Source organism: Nyctereutes procyonoides, unplaced genomic scaffold (genome assembly GCF_905146905.1).
Source record: "Nyctereutes procyonoides isolate TBG_1078 unplaced genomic scaffold, NYPRO_anot_genome, whole genome shotgun sequence".
In the NCBI taxonomy this organism is placed as follows: Eukaryota; Metazoa; Chordata; class Mammalia; order Carnivora; family Canidae; genus Nyctereutes; species Nyctereutes procyonoides.
This window is the reverse complement of record NW_026575132.1, coordinates 16034975-16059452: the sequence shown is the minus strand read 5'-3', so window position 1 is coordinate 16059452 and position 24478 is coordinate 16034975. Positions and strand designations below refer to the sequence as shown.

The 24478-nt window shown below is 34.4% G+C and overlaps 2 protein-coding genes across 5 annotated transcripts in view; one reads left to right on the top strand and one right to left on the bottom strand.

Annotated features, from left to right (window-relative positions):
• METTL21A (methyltransferase 21A, HSPA lysine) overlaps positions 1–24478 on the top strand; it is a 63226-nt gene that overhangs the window by 20298 nt on the left and 18450 nt on the right. The gene's annotated exons all lie outside the window — the stretch shown is intronic.
• Positions 474–24478, bottom strand: part of CREB1 (cAMP responsive element binding protein 1) — a 62609-nt gene continuing 38604 nt past the window's right edge. For 3 of the 4 annotated variants that reach the window (XM_055345578.1, XM_055345579.1, XM_055345580.1), the window contains 3 exons: positions 21737–21919; positions 19550–19700; positions 474–6721 (listed from right to left, as the gene is read on the bottom strand). In XM_055345578.1, coding sequence (XP_055201553.1) covers positions 6577–6721; positions 19550–19700; positions 21737–21919 — 479 coding nt within the window. In that variant the 3' untranslated portion in view covers positions 474–6576. The remainder of the gene's footprint in view (positions 6722–19549; positions 19701–21736; positions 21920–24478) is intronic. The other variant, XR_008667029.1, reaches the window with a different exon arrangement.

Genomic DNA, 24478 nt, shown 5'->3' with positions numbered 1-24478 from the left:
CTTTTATTATGTTTTAAGCAAAGAGCAGATTAACCACACCCCCTCCCATTTCCTTCCATTTTATATGATCACAGAACTTTAGAATTACAAGGGGACCTGAGAAGTTATCTATTTTTATTGTTCTTCCAATGCAAACATGGATTTTAAGACACTAGAGACAGCTGGTCGTATGTCTCCCATTGGTTTTCTCAATAGGGTGGTAACATCTCCAAATCTTCAAATAGGCACTGTTCAATCTTACTGAACAAAGAAATCTTGTGCTAAAAATGAGGAATACAGTAAAGTTAAATAACTGAAGATATGTTCTTGTTGCTCAAATTAGTTTTCTGTTGCTGTGTAACAACAAGCTTGTGAAATATTCTAACATGAATTTTGCTCATTTAACAAAAGTAACAAACCTAAGGTCAAGAAAATATAGCTTAACACTACTGGCAAAAAAGAGAGAGGTCCCATCCCCAAAAAAGAGACTTACAGAGTTTTTAAAAGCATGTTTATGTGACTGCACATAAATGTGTGTAAAAAGGGCATTATGACAGTTGATACCACAAAGATTACAGTAAGAAAAAAGCACTTTATGACAATATTTCACAAATTCACAAGGATCACTTTAATATACAAAGCAATTGCTACCATTCTGAACACAAAGCAGCTAATATGTACATAGTGTTAATAAAATGCATTGTAATTCAGTACATTTTCTCTCTTTACACAGAGCACAAAAAGATTTAGGTAAAAAAATTAAAACAGGGATGTTTCTAGAATGTAGGGAATTTTATTAGAAATGTATTTCCCTCATTATATTTATTTAGTATTCAACTCCAATAGCAACATCAGAGTTAAAAAAATTAATACCCTGTTTTGTGCTGATAGTTTTGGGGGGAGGTATTCTTTACCCCAATCCTCAAGGAAAAATTAAAACAAAAACAAAACCAAAAAGCATCGTTCTCTCTAGAAACTTCCCTGATTATTTTGTTTCTAAAAAGTTTCAAGTGATACATCTAGGTTAGAAAGAATTCCTTTTGTGGGTGGGGATGACAACTGACATGTGGACAAATCAGTTGAGGACAATCTACATGGAAAACTGCTAACTAGCACTCTTTTTGCCACCCTTAATAAATCCATACTCACAGAACAATGTTGACAAATTATTTCCCACTTTTAATATAAATAATTTTATTACATACACAAATTGGAGTGGCACCTGGATAAAAATACGTCTATAAAGCATTTACCAATTCAATTTTAAAAACATAGGAAAATAAAACCTCCCAAACACAATGATAGATCATTTCACTTGGCCAACTAATGTTAAGATTATTATCTGCAGGGATTTTCTTCCTTCCCTACCAATTTTTAAACAATCTCAGGTTTACTCTCACATTTCTGAGATGTTCTTCAGACAGAAGCTTGGAAATGCCATACTTCTAAAGGCAAGTATCATATAATGCCTGTATAAAGTAGGTAAAATCTGAATTTCCTACCCTTTGATCCTTTTCAAAGACATTTCCCACAGATTGTTCATTCTTCTTTTACTTGCTGGTGAGAATAATTAAAAATGCATCATGTTATGCCCAGCTAGGACCTGCACCCACAGTACCAGAATGCAGACAGGTCAGTATCTTCTCTCTGTGCTAAAACAACTCTGCCTGTTTATAATATCATCTTGCTTCACAGGCTTTGTTCTATTTTTTTTTTCTATTTTTATTTTTTTAAAAAATAAATTTCAAGCTAAAACACCTGAAATATAATCCCTCCATTCAAACGTTATCTGGTCCCTCTTAAAGTTTGTCTGCCCCCTGAGGACACATACAAAGGCTTAAGCTACATTCACTAATCAGTAAGAACTTATCAGAAGCAGGAGTCAGATGGAACTTCAGCACCCTGTTTGATTTATTTGAAATTCTTCCATACTGACTCAGCTTCATGATAATGGTTCAACCCCTCAGGGATTAGTGCCTCTCCTAGCCATCGATTCGAGAAAAGTCAAGGAAACCAGTTCCCAGTACATACAGTGACTGTGCAGTCAACTTAAAAAAGTCAACATATCAACATTAAAAGTATTCAAGATGTATGCAAACCATCCAACAAAAGTTCTAGTTGTGCTTTGTACAATTGAGTGAGCAAACGAATCCCCCCAACCCTTCACCTACAGGCTTGCTAAAGCACACCACACTTTCTCCCTTCTCACCTTAGTCAAATTTAGGCGGCATTTCTTTGATATACAGAAAGTCAATTTAAAGTGAAAAAAACCTTAGTCAAAATGATTACATGTGGCTTTCATCATGACCATAATTACCTTGAAAAGTATTTTACTGCTCTGGACAAATTCATGGATATCTTGGCATCCTACAGACAACATCAATGTTGGAAATGAGAATAGTCTCATTTAAAATTGGAAATATCAATTCACTCAAGATGCTTTTCTTTCTGTCTTTATCCATGATGAAAAAGAGTAACACTAGGTTCAAACCATCTTTCAATTAACTAGGCTAGTCAAATCTAATTTCCTGTTATTTTTCTTTTACATCTATTTGTAAGACTAGCCTTTAGGTACTAATATATTTTAATGAAGAGTTTCCATTTTAAGAAGTCACATGATTTCAAGAGAGGAGAAAGACATCAAAAGTCAGTTGACAATTAACTGATGAGGGAACTTCTCAAGTTGTTAATACCCAACTGGGTCATTTTTTAAAAGTGCAAGTTACACCAAACATTTACAAAGAATACAATGTAAATATAATCCAAATAAATATACAACTTTTGTATTAGGTCAATGGAAAACAATATACCAAAAGTTTTCAGAGCCATAAAGGCAACAAAATAAAGCCTCTTGAAAATAACTGAAAAGGTGTGTAACTTATATTGTTCTTAAAACCCACTTTAAATTAAAAATCTTAACTTTATGATATTATCTTTATTTAATCCTGCAAAATGAAGCAGGATTTTGATCTTCAAAATAAAGAGACCAATTTAATAAGCTAGTAGCTGACTGTAGCTGGTCATAAAATTAAGAACATTTTAAAAATGTAAAGAAGAAATCTAGATTGAAGTCACTTCAAGTAAGTAAAAGCATCCTGGTTTAAACAAACTTGTTTCTTCCTAAGCCTTTGTATGATTCCACACGTCATCCCACATGGTCAAAATGAATAGTAGGGATGAGGCCTGAGAGACCGAGAGAAACTTCAGCCAGATGACCTCTAATCACACAGCCTGCCTGACTGGTGTGTGCTTTCAGACACTAGCGCTGCTGCTGACCTACCATCCAAACACATTTTCTGACAAAATCCCTGCTCAAATGAAAACACCAAAATTCCTCCCCCAGGATGAGTTTTGAGAAATCAGTGGTACCTTTTAGAAGCTATCTTCAAAATGTTCTTACCACTGTTATAGCTGCCAGAGACAAAGCAAAAAACCGAATACTTTGGGGGCGGGGGAGTTTTCAAGTGACTAGTAACACATATAAAAGTATCAAGCCAAAGAAAACGAACAATAAAAAAAAAAAAAAACAATACTTGGAAGAAAATCAGAAGACAAAAATCAATCATGAGTGCTGGAGTAATGCAGTCCAAGAAACTACCAAAAGGGATGCAATAGAACACGCAAAAATGTAAAATTTCATCTGACTTCAATATACTATAATACTCAGCATTCCTGACTTAAGAGCTCTCAGAGCTTCAGATTATATACTGTATGTATTTATATATATGTACACATATATTATACAAATGCCATTCCCCCCCCAGATAATATCTAAATGAACAGAGCACCTATGACAATATGATGGTTGCCAATATGGTACTTGAGTTTGAAAAGAATGAAATTAAAATTATATCTGATATCATTTTTTTTAATAATGTGAACACATTGGATCTAGCCCTTTCTAAACCACTTTTCAGTTAAACACTATCAAAGCTTGAAAACTCATAAGAGTAATATATCAAAAATAAACCCCTCCCACTTCATTTTCATTAGAGTTAATCTGTCCTATAGATAAAAGTGCCACATGGCCCTATATTTGCAAAGTAAGCGATACCAAACTTGCTATTTTCTAGGCAAATCAGTAGCATATGTACAGATTCCTATGATGACGTTTTCATTCCCTTTTGGCCAATCAATATGAAGAGAAAAAACATTTATTACTGGTAACGTGGCCATATATGTTCTTGGCTACAAGATTTTTTTTTTAATTATGTCATTTTCTTAATAAAGATTCTCAAAGTTGCATGCTTAAAAACAAACACCTTTTTTTCCAATTCTTGTAAAAAAAAAAAGTCTGCACAAAAGATGCTTAATTTCTATCTGTATAAACTGAAATCTTCAAGTCTCTTTAAGGGTCTAAAACAGATTTAGCAACAGAATACATTTCTTACCTCACCATGAAGTAACTGACTTCAAACCAGTGCAACCATCCTCAAGGTACAAAGGACCTGGTGTTTATAAAAACTTATAAATTCAACCAGCTCATACGGATGTGATTGCCTTGATTTATGAGGGACTAAGAGGACCACCAACTTTTCTAATTAAACTGAATGCCTCAACTTTTGGAAAATGGTTTACTTTAGAGAATACAACTTGCTAATTACTAGGCAATTTTCATTTATAGAGTTTATGACATTTAAAACATTCTGACCGATTTAGAATTCTAGTTTGTGAATAGATTTGTGATTTTGCTTAGTTTCTGTTGAAGTTTTGGAAAATGACATTCTATGCTGGTATACAAATAATTTTTACGCTACAAGTTTCCCCATTAGCTCAGCAGGATAAACATCAAAGTTTACAGTCGTTTGAAAGCCTTCTTGAGAATCTGGTGAACTGTCCAAATATAAGACTACATCACTCAATTCTTAGAATGATGCTCCTTCATAAACTCTGTTCATCCTTGAAAAAAGACAATGGTTTGTTACAAACAAAAATATACCATTTACAAATATTAATTAATTACTTTTCAAACTGGACCCAATAATTAACACCTATATCTGCATATTTTGTTAACACATTAACAAACTTAACATTTAAAAACAACCCATGACTAAATATGAAATATTTTCTACACTCTTTTAATGGAATAACCTTCTCAAGAAATTATATCTAAAGTTATGTCAGTCTCCAATTTTTAAAATCCACCTTAGTCCTATTTTTCTTTTAAAGGGTAACTTTTAGATTTATCAAGCTTAGTGAATAAAATGAGTAATTAATAATTAGAAGTATTACTGGAAACCATGTATGATACATATAAATACAGGTTATAGTCAGGGGTTCAAACAGGTACCTCCTTTGTAGGACAACAAAGGCTATACAGCATATAGGAAAAGCTAAAGCACAACTGTCCTTTTTAGGAGAAACCAAAATAAATGTTTTGCAAGAATGACATCCAAATATTGTAGTACAGCAGTCATTCAAATATATCTGAAGAAAATAACTTTCCTTGTACATCTAATACTGTACTTTTTATGACTATATCCTTACAACTTTCATTTAAAAATTCACTAGAGATACTCTGTAAAAGTATGTTAATATGGAAAAGATTTCAAATCAGTATTTTTCTACAACACATAACATTTTATAAACAAATATATGACTTTATTTAACATCTTGAAGGCTTTCCTGTTGGTGGTATAATGTAAGTGCAAATGGGAACAGTTTACTTAGAAATACCTTTTTAAGTAAATGAGTGAGATAAATATTTTTGAAGGCGAGGACAAAAACATTTATTTAAAAACCTTGTTATATTCGAGGGGCTGGTTTACTAATGAGCATCTTTTTACTAAGAATTTAGTACTAACTAAAACAAGTTCTGTACTTTTACTTACTTCAATTTAATTTAAAATTCAAATACCATGCTTTTCATTCAGTTGGTTACTTCTTTTAATGTATTCAAAAATGTTGAACACATACAGAACTGAATTAAGAAGCAACAACTGCCCTATGGAAGAGCTATAGTTAATACAGAATGTTTTTAAGAACCAAGGACAAGTTTTCAGTATTGAAGAAGAGAATGTACATAGAAAGCACTCCGAATTCATTCTTAATTTCTTCAACACCATACTAAAATTCTTTTAGAGGGTATATCTCTTAACAATTTTACATAATTCACAATGAAAATGTGAAAACATGTCAATTTGGCAATCAACACTTCTTCATTGCACCTTACTTACTTTATGCATGCGGCCCACACATTACTTCAGCTCAAGAGGCTGGGGTAATTCTGTCCCTAAGGCAATCAAGGAGCTCAGCACAAACCTTGAAATCATTTTTAAAAAGATTTTCTTTTCCTCATTTCCCCCATCAATTTACAAGTAAACAAATTATTACTTCTTGAAGAGGGAGGGGGATGAAAAGCAGAAGTCTTCATGATTCCTGGTGCTGAAAATTTCTTGAGGGGAGAAGTGGAGGCAGGTGTTGGAACATTCACAGTTTAATGCAAAAGCACAAATGAATGAAATTCTGTAGTTGCTTTCAGGCAGTTTTGCGCATAGAAAAAAAGAAATGTTTAGAAAATAAAATGTTTATTTTATCTTTCTGGTTGTGGCCAAGCCAGTCCTTTTCCACCGTAACAGGTGAAATTTAAATCCCAAATTAATCTGATTTGTGGCAGTAAAGGTCCTTAAGTGCTTTTAGCTCCTCAATGAGTGTCTTATTTTGGTTTTCAAGCACTGCCACTCTGTTTTCTAAACATTTCACATATTCTTTCTTCTTTCTACGACACTCTCGTGCTGCTTCCCTATAAGCAAAAAAGGACAGGAAAAATTATGCAACATTTATTTCTATATCATTTATTTGGGGCTAGAGTACTTTTAAATATTTAGTTAAAAAACCCAAATATTTTAATATGTTATAGATTAGGCATTTGAAAAAACTATACACGATGACTTACAGATGGTCTGATATAAAATTTTAATTTAATATACCATAAGTTTGATTAAAAAACAACCCCAAATGTGGAAACCCCACAAATAACCCAAAGGGCTGAATGATCACTTAAAATTTAGAATTATATCACTGTTTATTGATATATTCTGTATCACACCTATAAAACTTGAAATTCTGTCGATATTGATAACTAAGATATTAAGGCTAAGTGTCAGTGTAAAAAACACCCTAAATAGAAATACCTCATAAATTCATCATTTCAGGCATTTAAAAAAACCTAACGAGTCTTTTCCTCAAATGATTTTGAGAAAACTGTATATCCACATGCAGAAGAATGAAGTTGGGCCCCTAGGGCCCCTATCTTATACCATATACAAAAACTAAATGAAAATGGATTGAAGACCTAAAACTGTTAAGACTTCTAGAAGAAAACAGGGGAAAAGCCTCAAGATGCTGGATTGGCAGTGGTTTCTTGCTATGCCACCAAAAGCAGACAACAAAAGCAAAAATAAACAGGGCCATACCAAACTTAAAACTTCTATGCATGAAAAGGGACATAATCAATAGGGTGAAAAGGCAACCTAAGAAATGGGAGAAAATATTTGCAAGTCCTATATCTAATAGGGAGTTAATATCCAGGACATATAAGAACTTTTACAACTTAACAAAGTAACTTGATTAAAGAATGGGCAAAGGACTTGAATAGACATTTCCCCAAAGAAGATACGTAAAATGACCAACAAGCATGTAAAAAGATGCTCAACACCAATCTAATTATTAGAGAAATGCAAATCAAAGCCACAATGAGATACCACCCCACACCCTTTAGGATGACTACTATATTTACAAAAACAAAACAAAACAAAAAACCATAAAGCCCAAACAGAAAACTCTGTGCACTACCCTCATGACATAAAATGGCCCAGCCACAATACTAAACACTAGAGTAATTCCTTAAAAAATAAAAAATAGAATTACCCGATGATCGAGCAATCCTCCTTTTGGGTATATATCCAAAGAACACAAAACAGGATACTGAAGAGAGAGATGTGCATGTCTATGTTCATAACAGCATTATTCACAACAGCAACCCAAGTATTCATCAATACAGGGATACATTTTAAAAATGTGGTCTATACATACATAGAATATTATCCAGCCTTAAAAAAGAAGGAAATCCCATCACTACAACATGGATGAATCTTGATGACATAATGCTAAGCAAAAACTAGTCACAGAAAGACAACTATATGATTCCACTTTATGAAGTATCTAAAGTAGTCAAACTCGTAAAAACAAAGTAGAATGGTGATTGTCTAGGATTTGCAGAAGGAGAAAATGAAGGAATTTATTTTTAATAGAGTTCCAGTTTTGCAAGGTAAAAAAGTTCTGGAGATCTTTTGCACAACAATATGAATATACTTAACACTACTGGACTATATACTTAAAAAACGGTTAAGATAGTAAATTTTCTTACCACAATTAAAAACTAACTTAAAAGCAGAGTAAGAATAAAAAAACATTCTTTACTAAGCTAGAAAGTTTAAACTAGTAAACTCTTTTTTAGCTCCATGTGAAAAAGGACCATATATTCTTAGTCACTAGCTGAGAGACTGGCACAAGGTAGGTCCTTATTCCTGAGTTGAAAGTAAAAAGGTTCCAAGTCTTTAAAAGACGGAAAAAAGCAGCAATTTACAATCATTCATCTACAATGGTGGCAGTACAGTACAGTACTTAGGAGTAATAACTTCATTCAGTGTCAGGTTCTTAGGTTTATTTTTTTATTTTTTTTTTTTTAATTTTTATTTATTTATGATAGTCACAGAGAGAGAGAGAGGGGCAGAGACACAGGCAGAGGGAGAAGCAGGCTCCATGCACCAGGAGCCCGATGTGGGATTCGATCCCGGGTCTCCAGGATCGCGCCCTGGGCCAAAGGCAGGCGCCAAACCGCTGCGCCACCCAGGGATCCCAGGTTCTTAGGTTTAAATGGTTACCTCTTACCAATTATATGACCATAGGCAAATTCCTTAACCTTACTTTCCTGGCTCTAAAACGGAGATAATATTACCTACCTCAAAAGTTTTATGAGGATTAAAGGAATTAATATATAAAAATTGTGTGAAATACTGGCTGGCACTGTGTAAATGCTATGTATGTGTTTGTTATAATCATTTCTAGATAACTTGAATGCCTCCATTGATGTCTTCATCCCCATAGAGCCTACTGATTTAGAAAAAAGGAGCAAGCTGACTTTTGGAATAAAAAAAGTTGCACCTGATGTTGTATTATCCATGACAGATAGGGACAATATATGATCCACTGCATCACTATACTATTGGTGAAAATTAGTTTGGAAGAAGTTAAAAATGGCCCAACATTCTAAAGCACAGTCAAGACAACAAACCAAGAGGTGCCATGAGGCCAAGAGTGATCTAAAGGATCACAGTGAGAATGATTCTGAGGTCAATCTGGAGATTCTGTATGTGGTAAAGTCTAACAATATATAGAGCATGTAGGATATATGTACACACTAACAAATCTACTTTTACCCAGGGCTGAGTCATCTTGTTTTCCTTGCTTTCCCCTCCAGCATTTGAGAATTTACAGTCCACAAGTGCTCATATAAATGCTGTATCTACATGCTAGCTTCCAAAAGTTAAAACTAGTATGATCCCATAGGTTAGTATCTCCTAATTTTGCTCTAGCAAAATCAGTATACTACAGTATTGTTAAAGATTAGGTTTCTCAAAAGTGGGGGGAAAAAAGGGCACACTAGGCTAAGAAAATTAATTTGTTTCTTCAACGTAGACCTTGGATCCTTTCAATATACTAAATGTGAATTATGACTCTCCAAAGAAGAATTCTAACTAGCAAGTCCCAAGCTGAATGTGACTATAGAATACTTTTTGGGGGAAATGCCAAATAAATTTCAAATAACACACTGTCTTGCAAAATGATGCTAAAGTTCGGCACAGTTTAAAAGAAATAAATTTGGATATAAACTTACGACAATATATAATAGCAAGAATTTTAAACTGAGGTTCAGTCTTGGGTTCAGATCCTGGCTTTGCAACTAACCAGTTGTATAGCTTCTAACAGGTCCCATGCAAGAACTATTTCTTCATCTGTTTTTTAAATAAAGGTCTAATCAAGATGTCTCCACCTAGAACTGATCGGTTTGTAAGAGGAGTATGCAAAATCAGGGGATAAACCTGCCATATCATTCTAAAGCACTAATTTTGATTAATGGGTAAGAGGGGTGGCAGGCATTTTCATATTAAAAAAAGCATTATTATATTTTGGAGTGGAATACAGAATACAAATGAACTTTAATTAAAAAATTTAAAGAAATCCTTAGCCTGGAAAATGATACTTAAAGCTTCTAAAAAATTTCTAGCTAAATATAAAAAACAAACAAACAAACAAACAAACAAACAAAAAAAACACCAGGCAAATGAAAGGACTCTCCCAGTGGATTGGTCTGACAACATGGTGTGAAGATTAAATTGACCACTGATGTTTCTTCAATACAGAAATAGGATTTTATAATTTTAAGCATTCATGCAAACAGATGGCTTATAAATTCTGAAATTGATGTGATAGGCATATTTTTAGAAAAAAGTTCTTTCACATAATGTGTCTCAACATCCTCCTCCATTCACTGAACTAATTCTTTGCTTCTATATGATACTTTTTTCTTTGGGACGAATGGGTAGCTCAGCGGTTAAGCATCTGCCTTTGGCTCAGGTCATGATCCTGGAGTCCTGGGATTGAGTCCCACATCGGGCTCCCTACATGGAGCATGCTTCTCCCTCTGCCTGTGTCTCTGCCTCTCTCTCTGTGTCTCTCATGAATAAATAAATAAAATCTATAAAAACAAAACAACCAAATTTTTTGTTTCATTGATTTTCCTCTATTGGTTTTCCTTTTCAATTTTATTGGTTTTAATTTGCTCTTCCTTTTCTAGTTTAAGATGGAAGTTAGGTTGGCAAACATTTTTGGTAAATATTTTTGGCTTTTCAGACCAAATGGGTTCTGTCACAATTACTGCTGTTGTAGCATGAAACTAGCCATGGGTAACACACATAATTGAATGAACATGGCTGTATCTTCAATAAAACTTTATTTACAAAAATAGGCACTGAGGTACAGTTTGTTAAGCCCTGACACAGATGATTGATTTAAGACTTTCTTTTCTAACCTAAGTATTTAATAGTATATATTTTCCTCTAAGCACCAAATGAATTTCATCCCACAAATTTTTTTTTGTATTTTAATTTGCACTTAGTTCAAGATATGTGAGACTTCCTTTTTGACCTACAGACTTAGAAATGTTTGATACCTATTTAATTTCCACACAACTGGGGAATTCCCAGGATGCTTTATGGGCCAAGGACATATTTTGTATTATTTCTATTCTCTTAAATTAACAAGCCAAACAGGTATAGTTGGTTGATTATGTCACTCAGGTTGCCTATAGCTTTATTTTCTGTTATCACTGAGAAAAGAATGCTGAAATTTCAACTATTCAATTCTCTCTTTAGTTTCATCAGCTTTGGCTTCATTTAAGTTAAAGCTCTAATCCTTTCATCATTATATTATGTCCTTTTTTTTATCCCTGACAATGTTCCAGCTTCCTTTTGATTGCTATTTGCATGGTCTATTCTTTTCTACTCCCTTTTCCTTCTAACTTACCTATGCTTTATATTAGAAGTGAGATTCTTATAAGTAGCATATAATTAGATCTTGGTTTTTTATTCTGTTTTGTCTTTTATGTGAGTTAGACTAGGGTTAGCAAACTATGACCCATGAGTCAAATCCACATAGCCTGTTTTTAATAATTTTTAAACTTTTAGCCAGACTAACCAAAAAAATGATAGTGAGAAAAAACAAAAATTTTCAATATCAAGAATGAAATCCCCATTCAAAAGTCCTTTACACCCCCCAAAAAAACCCACAACCAAAGCCCCAGAAATGTTTAGGTATAAATCTGACAAAATATGTGCAGGATCTATATGCTAAAAAATGGAAAATGCGTTGTATTCATAGAATGGAAGACTCAGTATTGTTAAGATATTAATTCTCTAAAGTTTGATTTATAAACTCAACATAATCCTAATCACAATCCCAGAAAACTTTCTTATAGACATCAACAAGCCAATTCTAAAATTGATATGAAAATGCAAAGGAACCAGAACAGCCAAAACAATTCTATAAAAGAGCAAAGTCAGAGGACTCACACTGACAAATTCAAAACTTATTATGAAGCTATAGTAATTAAAACAACGGGACGCCTGAGTGGCTCAGCAGTTGAGCTCTTGCCTTCAGCTCCAGTCGTTATCCCAGTCCTGGGATTGAGTCCCACACTGGGTTCCCTGCATGGAGCCTGATTCTCCCTCTACCTGTGTCTCTGCCTCTCTCTCTCTGTGTCTCTCATGAATAAATAAAATCTTAAAAAAAAAAAAAAAAAGACATCAAGGTGTTGGCTAAAGGAGAAACACAAAGACCAATGAAACAAGCTAGCCAGAAACAGACCCACACAAATATGGTCAAATGGTTTTTGCCAAAAGTGCAATGGCAATTCAATAAAGGATAATCTTTTTAACAAATGTGCTGGAACAAATGAATGTCCATACACAAAAATGAACCATGACACACCTCACACTTTATATGAATGTTAATTCAAAAGGGGTCATAAACCCTAAATGCAGAACATAAGATCAACTGGAACTCATACATTGCTGGTAGGAATGCCAAATAATACAGCCACTTTGGGATATAATTTGGCAGTTTCTTACAAAGTTAAATAAATTGTAATGTAAATCACTTACCATTTTATCTGGCCAGCTCACTCCTAGATACTTACTCAAGTGAACTAAAGTTCATATTAACACCTGTGAATGTTTATCGTAACCTCATTCATAGTCCTCTAAAACTGGAAACTATGATGGACATCAAGGTCAATGAACACACCAACCACAGGATATGTGTACAATGGAATACCAGGGATAAAAACAACTACTGATCCACGTAACACTATCAATAAATCTTGAATGCATTTTGCTCAGGGAAAGAAGCCAGATCCTAAAGGCTATATATGTTGTAGGATTCCAGTTATATGCGATTCTGGAAAAGGGAGCAATGGTAGACTACCCACGGGGTATCCTAGGGATTCATTCTAGGGTGGTGTAACTTCTGTAAGGCACTGTGCAGGTAGAAGCATGGCACCATACATCTGTTAAAAACAACAGAACTAAACAGCATAAAAAGTAAACTGCATGCAATCCCAGAACTGAATGAAGGGGGGTGACGAATCTAACCATACTACAATCTGATATAACCTTACTGAATAGAATGGGAAAAAGGGAACAGACCTAACTAAACAGCTTTGAAAACAGTGCTTTCACTGGTACTTCAAAGGTAAAAACAAAAATAACTATACATAAATACTGTATTGTATTTGGTAAATTTGTCTCTGATAGGTATACGAGTTACCAATTCTCTATTTTAAAAGTATACCAAAATTAAACAAATATGTAAAAAAAAAAACTATATTGGGGACACTTGGGTGGCTCAGTGGTTGAGCATCTGCCTTTGGCTCAAGTCGTGTTCCCAGGGTCCCGGAATTGGATCACGCATCAGGCTCCCAGCAAAAGCCTGTTTCTCCCTCTGCCTAGGTCTCTGCCTCTCTGTCTCTCATGAATAAATACAGAAAATCTTTAAAAACTTAAAAAAATAAGCAAACAAACTATACTAAATGGTAAGCCAAGTTTCTGGTCAGAGAGGCTACTATGAATTCATATTTATTTTAGCAGTATACAGATACAGTAATTTAGATGTGTGCATACATAGGTTAGTACACCATCCTTTGAGAGGGCCCAGAAGTGTGAAACCTGGTAGCAAAGAGCAAACCTGACGCCCAGTTCTTGATTTCTCAATATCATTTTCTAGTAAAAGGAACTAGGATTTAAGAAGAAATGGTTGAGTCCAAGACTAAGGCAGGGAACACACAAATGAGAAACTGAACCTGGACAATCCTGTAGTGTCAGAAAGTTAAGGATGTGCTTAAAAAAGGGGGACATGTCAAAAGGATAAAAGGAAACCAACTTGTAAGAGCTCCCAATGGCCAAAGCTGGAATAATCTGAAGAACATAGTAAAATAAACAATATTAAATATTTACCCATATATATATTATTACAATATGACAAGACAGACATACTATTCTGTGGTATTCTTCCCCAAAATCTATTACTTCAGCCTAACTATAAGAAAGCATTACACAAGCCCAAATTGAGAGATACTCTAAAAGAAACCTGAACACTACTCTTCAAAAGTGACAAGGCTGTAAGTTTAAAAAAAAAAAAAAAAAGAGAGAGAGAGAGAAAGTGTCACAGATTGTAGACAAGGAGACATTGTGACTAAATGCAATGTGGTATCCTGGACTGGATTCTGAAAGAGAAAAGGAATAAGAGTAGAATAACTGAGGAAATCCGGATAAAATGTAGAGTCTAATAGTATCGTTATCATAGTATACAACACTATGTTAATTATCATACACAGTATGCGACAGTATGTTAATTTCTTAGTTTTGATAAATGTAGCCTGGTTATGTAATATGCTAAATCACAGGAAGCTGGATAAAGAGGATGTGGAACTCTGTACTACTTTTACAACTCTTCTGTGGGGATCCCTGGGTGGCTCAGAGGTTTAGCGCCTGCCTTTGGCCCAGGGCGCAATCCTGGAGTCCCGGGATCGAGGCCCACATCGGGCTCCCGGCATGGAGCCTGCTTCTCCCTCTGCCTGTGTCTCTGCCTCTCTTTCTATGTCTATCATAAATAAATAAATAAATCTTAAAACAAAACAAAACAAAAAAAAAACAACTCTTCTGTAACATAAAATTACTTAAAATTAAAAATTAAGAACTAAGGGTTGTTGGAAGGAAGGTGGGGGGGATGGAGTAATTGGAGAGGACAGGCATTAAGGAGGGCATGTGGCATTAAGGAGGGCATGTGATGAGCACTGGGGTTATATGCAATTGATGAATCACTAAACTCTATACCTCTGAAACCAATACTACATTATAAGTTAATTGAATTCATGTAAAAAAAATAAATGTAGAAACAAAAAAATTAACCACTATACATTAAAAATGTATGCTTTATTTTTACACATATATATTAGGGAAAAAAAATATACTCCAGAATTTAACATTTTGGGTGGCACAATTAGTGGTGATTTAATTTTTAGCTTATGTTTTCTAATGTGCTTATATATTATATATAGTCTTTGGTAACCTTTTTCCAACCATGAGTATAGATTCTTTTTTTTTTTTTAAGAGTATATATTCCTATCTCAAAAAAAAATACCATCTATCTTCATTCTTAATTGTTGATTACATGCAGTTGAATGGATACAATGTATACAACTGAATATACACATTATTTTTTAAAAAGATTTTATTATTTATTCATGAGAGGCACGAGAGAGAGAGAGACAGAGAGAGAGAGAGAGAGAGAGAGAGAGAGAGAGAGGCAGAGAGAGACACAGGCAAAGGGAGAAGCAGGCTCCATGCAGAAGCCCGATATGGGACTCGATCCCAGGAATCAGGATCACGCACTGGGCTGAATCGAAGGCAGGCGCCAAACCTCTGAGCCAACCAGAGATCCCTTGAATATACCTTAATTTCATAGCAGACCCTTTTGGTTTGGAATTAAAATTTTTTTTTACTTCATTTCTAATTCATTGAAAATAAATCTGCTTATTTTTATCTCTTTAACTCATTAGTGTTCTGACTTTAGTTAAATGATTTTAGTTTATTTTGCTACTTTATCTTTTTCTTGGCTGTTAAACAGAGGCTTTATTATATTTTCATGCAAACGCACCTAACCACCTTTATGTTTATTACTTTTGCCTTTAGGAAATCTATTAAAATCCTCCTGTATTCTAAAATTTTAAGACAAGGATAGTGGGTTACTTTCATTAATTTTTTATTCCTCCTTTTCCCTCAGGGGAAGAGCACACATTCCCACTCCACTGACACTGGGGCTTGATCTTGCCTGTACTTTGGCCACTGGTATAGAAGTGGATGGACACAATGTTTACCACCATCAATCAGAGAGGACTTAAAAAAAGCACTGCCTTTTTCCCTTTGCTACAAAAATGACATGCTTCAAAAAAGGTGCTGCTTCTTTAGCTTGGAGCATGTGAAAGAGAGGCACAACAGCTGTCTTGCAGCTGTCAAATGTAATGTGAAGAAGAAATTTTGTTGTTCTAAGACACTGAGATTTTGGAGTTTTTGTTGATACTGCAGCAACAAAAATTAATAACCATCTACACTTTAGAATCTTCTAGACTGCTTATCACTTTTCATTTGAGTAAATGGTAATTTGGACAGTGTAGAATTGGGGGTAACTCTTTTCATCAAAGTTCAATTTAAGATAGGCTGTGTTTGAGGTACATATAAGGGACATTCATCCTAGGGAGTATGTTTAAGAAGACAGCACTCCCCCAACTTTTCCACTGAAGTACCCCTAATAGCAGAGAAAAGTAAAATGGGGATTCTGGAGACACAGCCCAAAGCAACCACGGCTGGTGTGAATTTCTTTTAAATATCTTACCTTAAAAATATTTATTTCTAATTTTTGAGCAAGACAAACATTCAAGGAAAGCATTCCATGTTTACCTCTTGGGGTTACATTATCTCCAGCACATTCTCATGTGCTCTGGTTTAAGAAGCACAGCAGGAGAGAGCTGCATACTAGAACCTCAGAATTAGCATGTCCACAAGGCTCTCTGGCACCAAACACAGGCTCAAATCCCAGGTCTACCACTTAAAAAATTTAAAAAAAAATTTTATTTTTAAGCAATCTCCACAATGTGGGACTCGAACTCAACCCCAAGATCAAGAATCACATGCTCTACTGATTGCCCCTTAATAAATAGTATCTCAGGGAAAATGGTCAAAGCTAGAATACAGAACCAGAAGATCTTAGCATATATACTCAATGCCTGAAATACAGGATATGAATGAATGCTCCAAGGGAACACTACAAATGTAGTCAGAAAATTAGATGAATAAACCAAAGAAGAGTTCAGGAGAATGAGTAAAGTGTCAAATACTAAACAGAAGTAAAATGAAATTAAAAGAGTGTACCAGATTGCCAGGTGGGAGGGAATCTGTATCTTTTAAAGACATAAGAATGCTATGTTGATCACAGAAACCAGATTTTAATGAATGGAAGTTGGAAAAGTAGAAGCAACAGTGATGTGGGAATAATGGGAACTATAGCAATGCAGAGTCAGTGAGAAGTTTCCTTATAATGAAACTAAATCCAAACAAAAGTATTTTATTAGAGAATCTATGATAAATCAGGTAGCTCCCCTGAAGATCTCAGGCCAGGAAAGGATGTTAGGAACTGTAGCAATGTGCACTCTGTCCCTAACTTGGTGTGTATATGTAAGGTGAGGAGGGGGGCAGGGAGAGAGGAAGAGTACGTAAACTAAACAAAAATCTGGTCTGCTAGTCAAATGAATAAATGTTCATAAATGGGCAGCTCTCTGATCCATACAACAAGAGCAGACAAGAGGCTATAGTGCTGCCTCCACCCACCCATTAATGACACCACCTCTTAGTCTTTTCTGTATTAGGGGAAACATTTCTGGGGCGCCTGGGTAGCTTGGTTGGTTGAGCGACCATCTTGGTTTTGGCCAAATTGGGCTCCATACTCAGCTGGGAGTCTGCTTAAAGATTCTCTCCCTCTGCTCCTCCCCCCACACTCACTCGCACCCTCTCTGAAATGGATAGATAAATCTTTAAAAAAAAGGGGGGGGGACAGGGGGATGTTTCTGTCCCACAGAGCCCACTCCATAGACCCAACATAAAGTCCTTCTGCTGTTCTAATAATCAAGAAGGTTTTTTTCTGATTGCTCTGCTGTGTCTTGCTTAGAACCGATTTCTTCAGTAAGTGTTATTGTCTTTAGTTCTAAAACCTAGCCTTCACTTAAGACTTCTTTAATCAGGGATGCCTGGGTGGCTCAGTGACTGAGCGCTTGCCTTTGGCCTGGGGCATGATCCTGGGGTCCCAGGATCAAGTCCTGTGTTGGGCTCCCTGCATGGAGCCTGCTTCTCCCTCTGCCTGTGTCTCTGCCTCCCTCTCTCTCTCTCTCTCTGTGTCTCTGTCTCTCAGTGATAGAAAAAAAAAATCTTGAAAAAAAATAAAATAAAATAAAGTCATAGCAAAAAAGGTAGATCAAGGCCTTGAATCCAGACTGTCTAAATTCTATCCCCATATTTCTTTATCATAGTGTTTGAAAATTCTTGGGATGAATAGCAGAGGAATATTTCCAACAATTTCAAATTTTATCATTATATACCTTTATTTTCATTTTCTATGATTTGTCTTTAGTCATTTCTATATGAAATCCTAAGCTAAATATTTAAGTCCTAAACTAAATCAATAAAAATACTAAAGTAAATATATAAAAACAGTTTACTATTTTTGGGGGGAGAGGAAGGGCAGAGGGAAAGTAAGAGAGAAAGAAAATCTTAAGCAAGCTCCACACCCAGTGAGGAGCCCGACATGGGGCTTAATCTCAAAACCCTTAGATCAAAAAAAAAAAAAAAAAAAAAAAAAAAAAAAAGGGGATCCCTGGGTGGCGCAGCGGTTTGGCGCCTGCCTTTGGCCCAGGGCGCGATCCTGGAGACCCAGGATCGAATCCCACGTCGGGCTCCCGGTGCATGGAGCCTGCTTCTCCCTCTGCCTGTGTCTCTGCCGGTGCATGGAGCCTGCTTCTCCCTCTGCCTGTGTCTCTGCCTCTCTCTCTCTCTCTGTGTGACTATCGCAGATTAAAAAATAAATAAATAAATAAATAAATAAATAAATAAATAAATAAATAAATAAATAAATAAATAAATAAAATAAAGATTAAAAAAAAAATAAAAAACCCCACAAAACCCTTAGATCATGACCTGAGCCAAGATCAACAGATACATAATCAGCTCAGCCACCCAGGTTACTTACTGTTGTTTGGATGACAAAACCATTTACAGCTATGAATTTACTTTATTGAGAGTCACTCTGCCCACATTTTATAGATTTTGATGAGGGGCATTTTCATTGTTGAAGACTATTTTAAGATTTTGCCTAAGAATAAGGTATCTTACATTTAATATATTTTTGAAAAATCTTTAGTTAGGTGTTAAATTGTTAATTTTGAGTAAATATGGAATTCATTAAAACATGGACTGGCCATCATACATTTACTTTACTATAAATAAAATATAATGAACATTATTATTTTTTTTAAATGAAACATTTAATTTTACACTACATACTTGAAACTCGATCTTCTTGAACAATACTACTCATGTAAAGAAACAGTATTTAAATAACTTAGCTTGTTGGTTAGAGCACAGTGAAAATACAGTAAGAGTTGTGAATTAAATCTTTCAGAGAAACTATACAAAAGAAAACTATGATTAAAAACTGACCCATAATCCTAATAGCCATTTTGTAAGTGTCACTTACTAAATAAAGAAGTTTCAGCAAGATTCATGAATTCTACCTGAAGAGAATTCAATGCACAGATCCTATTACCAGCAGATATAAGAGACACATGTCCGGCAGAATCTGAAGATGACCTGACCTACCACGATCTCAGGAAATGCAATGTACATACCTGTTTTTCATTAGGCGAACCTCTCTCTTTCGTGCTGCTTCTTCAGCAGGCTGTGTAGGAAGTGCTGGGGAGGATGCCATAACAACTCCAGGGGCAATGGTGCTAGTGGGTGCTGTGCGAATCTGGTACGTCTGTACATCTCCGGAGGCAGCTGAAAAGAACAACAGTGAACATGGCATGGTGTAAGACACTGAAGCACTAGGACTTAGAAAAAAAAAGGTGTCAATCATCAATCTAAACATACATTTTGGATTGAAAGGGGAAAAAAGGAATATGATTCTAACTAAAACACTGAAAGAATCAGCACTCTTTGGGTCATTAGTGAAATAATTTCCAGTTTAATATATTTATTAGTATAGACACTTAGGTGAAAGAGGCCTTAACCTAGGTCTGCTGGGTTTTGTATTTATCTTTCATTTCAATGAAGTTCTATTCTGTTGTTAACATGCTTACCAACCTTAAGTCTAAAAGGTTAAGTAGGGCACAGCCTGGATGATCTTCCTAGAGAGAGTATACTCCTCAATGTCTTCCTTTGATATTGGTAAATTCTTATTAAAAAATTTCAAGTAGACTCTTGCCACGACATAAAAACGACCATGATTTTTCATAATAGCAAAATGGGAGAGAAAATAAAGCATTATGGTCAACTATTATCAATTTCTAATTGAAACAAAACTGAAAGTATGAAAAAGTGTATCACTTGATGCCAATTATATTACTTGTTTTAATGTAAATGCTAATGGCTAAATAAACTGAAGTTTATTTTTCTAACTAAATGCTGTAAAGAAACAAAATCATTATTTGTCAGATTGCTTCTAAAAAGAATTTAGTAATATGCCCTCCTAAGAATAAAGAACCTAACATTATCTGAGAGAATTTGAAGGTCTTTATTCTTTATAAAATTATCCACATTTGTTATTATTATCAATTAAAATGTGTAGTTTGAATGGAAAAGATTTATATACTAAACATGTTACCATCTTCAAACTGACGTTCAGAATTCAAATTCACTGACATCCTGCTTTACAATTTTTGAGTACCTGCATGTAAAGTGAAAAGGTGTTTTACTCCCATTAATAAGCAAAATATTATCTTCTTCAAATACTATTTGTTTATAACAGAATATGTTCTGTAAATACATTAGGGACTTTTATATAAATGATGAGTCTCTAGTTGGTGTCTTAGGATTATTCAAAAATTATCATTTATGGTGAAGAGGTACAATGGTCATATTTAACAGAGGCAAAATATATTAATAAAAATATTTTTAGATGCAGATTTTAAAATTATTTCCTCAGTATGCAAATTTAAATCTGGCATAAAACATATTCTTAAAATATTCAAATAGATTCAAAGAAAAATGGTCAACTCCTATCCATAAAGATTCCTAAAGCAAGAAAATTAAATAAAAAAATAAAACTGAAAAAAGCTATTTCTATAGTTCATCAAGGATTTAACTACTACTTTTTCTCTGCAGACCAGTAGACTTGCATATTGGTACAAGATTCTTCAGAACATATTGTTTTCACTTGAAATAAAAAATGATGATCTTAGGAATGAGGATGTAAATTTCTCTTGAGTAAAAAGTAGAGAAATAGAATTTTAAACCTTCAAAGATTCTTTTTCTTTCTTTCTTTCTTTTTTTTAAAGTTAGCTTGACACCCACCAATGTGGGGCTTGAACTCACAACCCTGAGATTAAGAGTTACATGCTCTGCCAGCCAGGCACCCAGAACCTCCAAAGATTCTCATCAGTGATTTAGTGTAACTTTTTGACACATAAAAAGAAAAAAAAAAAAAAAAAAAAAAAAAACACACAAAAAAAACGAGGCCCAGAGAGGTGTGTCTTACTCAAGATCAGACAGCAAATCTACGTAGTTAGATCCAGAATCTAGCTTTCCTAAAGTTCTGATTTCACCATCTTGCCCTGTAACCTACCCTGTTTCTATTCCCAAATGCTAAGAGTGTTAAGGATGCTATATTTTTAAAACTGAAAACAGTTGTTTTTATGCCATGACATTTGGGTCCAACTGGAATAATGGAAGAGTTCATGGAGAACATTATCTATAATGAAAAAAGTAACTATATTTTCATAGTGCTTTGCAGTACCATACTTACTTTTTCTGAGTTTATAAAATTTTAACCTTTCAAAGAATTTACCATACCTGTGAATTCTGAATTCTCTTACCTTGAACAACGACTTGGTTGCTGGGCACTAAGATCTGCTGTCCATCAGTGGTCTGTGCATACTGTAGAATGGTAGTACCCGGCTGAGTGGCAGCTGCATTGGTCATGGTTAATGTTTGCAGGCCCTGTACCCCATCGGTACCATTGTTAGCCAGTTGTATTGCTCCTCCCTGGGTAATGGCAACTAAAACCCAATGGATTTTATTGTTATCAGTTTAATTTATACCACATAAGACTTTTACAACACACTAAATTCAAAGTAGAATAATGTCTAAGACATAATCTAAGGGAAATTATTACAGCAAATAACACTGCCAAGAAAGATTTGGTATACGTAAGTAACTTTCTGCCCCAGAAACCCACATCCAATTGCTATAATACAAATGCACTCTGAACCATATTCTAATTTATAATACTACGTTAACAATTTAAAAAAAAATAAATGAGAAGATGTTAAATTCTTTTCAAAGTTGTTTGGTTCAGAAGAGGTACCACTTTGTAATCCATACTTCCTTTATTCTAGCCTTAATTATGCAGTATTTTAAGTGTTTAATATTTGCTGCTCAACTAGCAAATTTTTTTAAAAGATTTTACTTATTTATTCATGACAGACAGAGATAGAGGCAGAGACACAAGCAGAGGGAGAGGGAGAGGAGGAGGTTCCATGCAGGAAGCCTGACATGGGACTCAATCCCGGGTCTCCAGGATCACACCCCGGGCTGAAGTCAGCACCAAACCGCTGGGCCACCAGGACTGCCCACAAATAAATTTCTTAAAGTTAGGAAATGTGATTTTTTTTCTTCTCTACTTTTATAGAGAAGAAACATGGTAGTAACATGCACCCAATAATTGGTTGTTTTAATGAATAATTAATAAAAAGTTCAGTAGTACATTCTATTCTATAATTCAGCTAGCAATGCATAAATTTTAAGTTACATATCCATGCATTTTCAAACAGAATACCTTGATATTCACTAATTAAACACACTGTCATTCATCTGTTACAAATTAATCAACTTTGGCTCACACTAAGATATTTCACTGTATTAAAAAAAAATGAATTCACCGCTATGCTATAGTACATAGAAAAAGTTAATAGAAAGAAGTAGGTTATTATTTTATTTGAACAAAGTAATCCTTCAGATACTAACATCAAGATAGGTGGTTAGATCCTCTCTACACATTCTCCTTTGTAAAGTTTTCCAAAAAGAGGACTAAAGATCACAATACATCTAAAATTGCATAATGAATTTGAACTGAGTAAGTCAACAAACATGTTTCATTTACACATTACTTTTTATCTTTTTGTCTATTAGAAGGGAGTTATTTGGGATCAACTGTCAGCCAGATCTAGGTAGCTAATATCCCAAGTCATCTACATAAGGAAAACTGATTATCTACTGTTCAATCAAGAACTAACAGTAGATAGCTATCATTTGATTTAGCAAATGATAAATGGTACCTATGGGAATTAAAATACTGGCATAATAAAATCTCAGACAATTAAAAAAAGGAATATATAAGAACTATTCTGAGTTTAATATTGCAGATAACTTGAAGGAATCAGAAGATTAACAGATTCATACCACATCTTCTCATATAGAGCTAATAAGCAAATTCCACTATATTTAATATACACAGCTTTCCTCTTGACTAAATACCAATGAACTCAAGGTGGGAGAAAAGAAGTAGGAAACTAGGTATCAGGAGATCTGGGTTCTAGTCCAGATTCCATCACTAAACTGTTATTTGATGCCATCTCTTCTATAAAAATGCCATCTCTTCTATAAAAATAAAAATATCTGGTTCTAACCACTAAGTACAACTATAAAAATCAAATGAGATCATGTATATGAAAGTACTCTGAAAACAGAAGTCTGATGCTATCACATGTGTTTTTCTCTATAATATTTATTTATATACTTGATTATTCCAGAAGGATCTGAGATAGCTTTCAATAAAACTAAATTCATTAAAACAAGAAGCAGCTAGGAGTCAAGTATCTGTTATGTCTCTACTACAGAGATTCTACCAAAAAATCTAGAGGAAGAAAAGAATACAATGAAACAGAAATTTAGCTGAGATCCTGAGTAGCCAAAAAAGAGGAAAACACCACAGGTTACAGTTATATTTAGTGAAACAAAATATTCAAGTTAAAAATGATAGACATATGTGCTTCTACCTTAGAACAGAATTTCTCAAACACGACTTTACCAGGAATAGTGAACTAATAAGATATGGATAAAATTATAACAGCATTAAAAAAAAAACAATTTATGGAAGAAATACAAACTGGTACACACACTGGGAAGGGAAAATGGGCAGGATGTGCTTTGATTCACAATTTCACTCTTTGGATGTTATTCCACTGAGACCCCACTACATATATAAGAATGTTCATGTCACATGTTTGAACAGTAGAAATGTCTTAAATGTTCATCATAATGTGTGGGGGAGGGAATACTGAAAGGGAGAGAGAATATTTAAATAAAAGTTATATTTCTATAGTGAAACACAATGTAGCTGTTAAATAACATATACATCTATGTATATACATTTTTCTATGGTATATAAATAGTGTAGACTCACTTGTATCAAAACACATAGCAACATTTTTATGTATAAATAGAATGAAAAACAACTGATAGATATATACCAAACTCTCAAACTCTTACTCCTGGGGAGAGATGAAAAGGATTGTAAGTTATGCAATATATAATGTTGTGTATGTTTAAGTAGTCAT